This window comes from Montipora capricornis, chromosome 4, assembly GCF_036669925.1.
Source record: "Montipora capricornis isolate CH-2021 chromosome 4, ASM3666992v2, whole genome shotgun sequence".
NCBI classification, from domain to species: domain Eukaryota; kingdom Metazoa; phylum Cnidaria; class Anthozoa; order Scleractinia; family Acroporidae; genus Montipora; species Montipora capricornis.
Genome location: NC_090886.1, coordinates 13,324,277 through 13,329,276, shown reverse-complemented (window position 1 = coordinate 13,329,276; position 5,000 = coordinate 13,324,277). Strand labels below are relative to the sequence as shown.

At 39.4% G+C, this 5,000-nt stretch overlaps 1 protein-coding gene across 1 annotated transcript in view; it reads right to left on the bottom strand.

Moving 5' to 3' along the window:
- Positions 1–2,895: 2,895 nt before the first annotated feature.
- LOC138044484 (BTB/POZ domain-containing protein 6-like) overlaps positions 2,896–5,000 on the bottom strand; it is a 3,020-nt gene continuing 915 nt past the window's right edge. Inside the window, exon 1 of the mRNA XM_068890985.1 lies at positions 2,896–5,000. This exon is cut by the window's right edge and continues 915 nt beyond it. Coding sequence (XP_068747086.1) covers positions 4,900–5,000 — 101 coding nt within the window. The 3' untranslated portion in view covers positions 2,896–4,899.

The following is a 5,000-nucleotide window of genomic DNA, read 5'->3' as shown; positions in this document are numbered from 1 at the left end:
CAGTTTCATCGTTAAATGCCATGTGACCATGAACTAGCCAATGAATGGGCGCGCTGTAGCGGGAAAAACTCCAGCTATATAACAAAAGAGGTGATTGTCGGCACGAGTGTAAACAAACATTCACGGACAAAATCTTAAAATTACAGAACATTCGGCGCATCAGTAAAATATTCCTTGCAGCACTGCCTTGAGGTAGAGAGTATTTTCGCGCTTCAAACGATTTCTTAGAGTCAGTAGATCCTGAGATATCGATTTTTTTAAGAACGGATTTTTACAATTGGTATCATTCAATGGAAGATCAAAATACAATAGGTGTGAAAACTTACCAATTTCACGCTAAAGGATATTTTGTTAACAAAAACAGTAGTTGTAGTTTTTATTTGATTCAAACATTATAAAAAGGTAATTGACTGAATGATAAATACACGCTTCAATCATTTACGAAAAGTGTAGCCACGAACAATATTGAGTCAAAATGCCCGGTGTTAAACGCGGACGTCAGAGTTTTACTTTTGAGTATAAGCTCAAAGTTATCGCTCGTGCAGATAGACTGTGCTGGGAAGCCTACCTATGCCATAACAACACTCTTATCTAATTCACTCTTGCTCTACAGCGATAATTATGGCAGAAGTATTCTGCGAGACCCAACGAAAATTATTTCCATATTGCATAATGAAAGGCAAAAAACATACAAAAAATATACAAAAAACATCAATAAAATATTTTTTTGAGTTTTTTACTCCCAGAATGATTATGAGCAAATTTCCAGCTCCCAGCTGATAGTGAGGGAAACTCCCAGCCAGCCGACTTTGTGTCACTGTTTCCGAGCCAGCAAAGAACGTCGTGAATCTAAACCGCTCGCAAAAACCGGCCAAAACAGGTTTTTTTCTCAACATGCGGGGTAAGCCCTTCGTGAACGAGTTCTCTTCCAGTGTCCCCCAGTTTCTGTTCTCATCCAGCCAGGAGAGATTGAAATTCTAAAAATATTTAACGTTTCCCTGCGAAAGAATATGGAAATTAATAACTTCCCAACCAGCTGTATTTCCACTGTGGAACAGATATTTTGTAGAACACCTTCACTGGGTGCCCCTGAAGTTTTGATAATGTGAACGTAATGTGACATCACATGTGGAGGTATCCGATCAAATGCTAAACTGTACTTTGCTACGGTGCAAATGATAAATTGGTGGTTTCAGTTGGGCTATAAAGGAAGTAAAACACATAGACTTGTACATAATACACCAGGTTTCATTACTTAATGAAATCATAACCATTTTATTATCAGTGTTAAATCACGTCATTTTCACGAAAGAGTTTCACAGGGATGACCTGCAGCTATTGTAGAGCTAGTTAACAAGTTCACATCAAGCAAAGTAAAGACTCGCAGATGAGCCGCACCCCGAGTTTACCAACTCAAATTGTGGAAAACAAACGTTTGTAAAAAAAACTCAAAAGAAATCCAAAGTCGAGTCTTAAGAAGTCTTCTGTCTTCATCGAACGTTAACTCGTCGTACTGATGACAATTTGTGCATGTTAAATCAGATTAATTTCAAAATGAAGTTTCTAAATACTGTTTGCTTGCGATAATACTATAACTCCTTTCAATGGCAACCTGCACTGAACCAGACCGTACAATGTTGGCAAGTGAGAGGTAAACGCCTGCCTGTGCAACCTACACTTAGAACGTAATCGGTCTGTGGCAAAGCTGCCTTGCGTGTTTTGAAAGGGGAATTAATATTCCCCGTTGAATTGGAGTCACACGTGTAAAACCTGCAAGACAAATTAAATACAATCGTGTTCATGCTGTTTTATGACTGAATAAACGACTTTACAAGGCACAGGACACAAGTATCATACAAGCAAAAAAGGACTTACCTTGAACTAAAGAACGGAAATGAAACTTTCGCAAAACAATCGACGAAGAAACAACATTACTCGTACAGACAAAATGGCTGCTTTCAAACAAGCATTAAAAGCAAGGTGAACACACCATAACACCAAACCCGGTGTGGCCATCACATCACGCATGCGCACAATCATTTCACATGGTTCACCGGCAGCCATGGACACCCGCCTGGTAAGTTGACTATGTCACGCTGATGAGGCCTAACAAGGCCGAAACAGCTGTCCATGGTCATGCTGCCAATAAACCAGGTGAAATAGTTGTGCGCATACGTGACATAATGGCATGTGCATACCAGGTTTGGTGTTATGGTGTGTTCACCTCGGCTTTTAATGCTCTGCGTTCGAACCCATGTATTTCGCCCGAACCAGGCGAAGGAGAGCGGGAACTGGAACCTAACCTCGCACTGAATCACGTGACAACTACTCGATATTCCAGACGATGGCACATTTTTGCTTTCACACTTCGTGTAAGTCACAAACAAACAAACAAACAAACAAACATACATGGAGATGGTTATGAAACTCGAAAGTGTTTCTTTGTTTTGTGTTTTGCTCACTGTTTTGGCTCAACCTCGTTCCCAGGAACTCCATTGTCGTTGTCATCGACAAAGATACCCTGGGAACGAGGTTGGTTCTGGCCCAGACCATGCATAAACCACACCCTTTTTCTAAAAGACAGTCAATCTAAAGTTTCGATTCATTTATTCAAAAATTCAGTTGTGAACCGAGGACAAAAGATTGTGCATGGTCACGGTGAACGGTTAACCATGAAGTGCGATGTTTGAAGTTTCCAGAGTTTCATTGCCAGTCTGTCTATATGGACTATGTTCGCACTTGAAAACGAAAACAAATCAAAAGACTTGGATATCTAGTTGTTACCGGACCGATCATCATTTTTTTGGTGGTTTTAGCAGAAGAATGTACTTCTGTTAAAATGTAAAATTTAATTTTTTTTGTAACAACTCATGCTTCTGTAGGAGTAAAATTAAATTTTTCTTGTAACAACTCATGCTTCTGTACTAGCGGGGAACAATTTTATTTAAAATCAGTTGACTTTTGTCAACTTGCCTTTGGAATTGGATTATTGTACAATAATTTATTTATACTCTTGTCCTGTAACCTCGTGTGATAATCGAGTAAGAGACAAGTTGCTAAAAACTTTCCCCAGTTTAATACTTTTACTTTTGTTGCAACAAGATTGCGAGAGAAATTGCATGATGTAACATCGCCTTAATTAAGAGACGTTATTGCTTTCTTAACAACACGTAAGAAACTTTATACATATACTGATACCGTCGAAATACAAGGATTCTTTTCGTGGATGGGCGGGAGTTGCAGAAAAGGAAATTTCACCTATCCAAACAGTTACTGTTGAACGCTTGTTTCTCTAGCCAACGGCTGGAAAGTCTCAAAGATACTCCAGGGCCAATAGGCCATTTCCGAGTTCATGTCTACCTCCTCTTCAAAGCGAGTCTAAGTGCAAAGTTTTTGTGATGGTAATTAGTTCTACTTTACATAAGAATGACTGCTAATTTTCATAACAAAAACTTAGCCTCGCTTTGAAGAGGAGCCAGGCAAGAACTCGGAAATGGCCTATTATTTCATAAAAAACTTCCTTTCTCCGTTGCATTTCGATTTATTAAACCAAAAACTTTTCAATTTTTTAAAAACTCCCCGTTGTGCCGTACGTGACTCGAAAAGTTACTGGTTTTAAGTTGTCCAGTGGTGGAATATTTAATTAAGTTATTTCTTGCTATTCAATCATGGATGGAAATATTATAATAAAATGCGAAATACTTGTGAAGTTACACATGATATCTGGTCTATTACACAGGTCTCACTTCTCTTAGCTTGAAAGATTGTGGCAAGGGATGCTTCCTATTTATTCAGATCTAGGCTTTCCGAAACGGTTTCTAAACACACTGATCAACCACAAGAGAGGATAAAGGGACCAGAGAACGAATCCCTCATATAGGCCCTATACCCGCGTCGTAATTCCTCGTTAAGTTATTTTTGGAAGATATCATTTTTCCCTCGGATAATTTACCTCTGCGTTACATGTATAAAGGGATTTTTTTCCACATCCTCCGCCATTTTGTTTGATTGTGTTTCACGAACGACGCGGAGCATCGCGTGGGCGCTGTCAACATTGGTAAAAGGTTGTCTAAAAATAAATTTAGAGGGATTACGATGGGGATAGGGCCTATATGGGGGATTAATTCTCTGTCTCAACTGGAAATTTGCTCCAAACATTGAAACCGCGCAAAGGTCCTTGAATGTACAGCCGCATTTCAATCGCTCTGTTTGGAATAAAAACAAGATTGCTTCGCATATTTCTCAAGGAACTGGTTTGCTAATTTACGCTCCACTTCCTTGATTAAGGCAAAACCTTTATCAATTGACGAAATAAAGCGCCGTACTTGGATGAGCAATGACTAATAATGATGTGCATTTTTTCCGGAGACTGCTTGTTTCATCTGACTTTCAAGTACTATTTCTACAACATTTCGTCAAATAGTAATTCCTGTGTTTTGCAGTTTTTACATTTCGTTCGAGTAGAGGTGGCTGTTTAGTGAAAACGGTGCAGTCTGTCTGCAACGCAGACCACTATATTACTCCATGAAGCTGAAAATAATTTCATTAAATTGCCCTTGTTTTGTAACAGTTTCGCTTCCCTTATGTGAAAAAAACCCAATGAAGTCAAATGTTGCTCCCGAACAAGCGACACCTCCCTTTTCATGGACACCGTGAAACGAATTGGGTCCATTGATGCTGGCTTCAAGAAGATAGAATGCACCCTTGCTCAAAATAACTGGGCTTCGAAACCAAACATCAAAGCAATAGAACTCTCTTGACTTGTTTAGCACGGAAGAAAACTTACCAGTCGCAGATGAAAGAGAAACGCGTCCAAAACTGTCATTGCCGATGAAAAGATCAACAACAACATGATAGGAGTTGCCCTGACTGCCAAAAAAATTGACTCGAATGTCTCGGTCAACTATAAAACAAATTCACTTTGTCCAAGTATTCTGCCAGCCAAACTTTCACTGATTTAAACCTACCACGCCGCAATAACACAGTACGGGACCCCGATC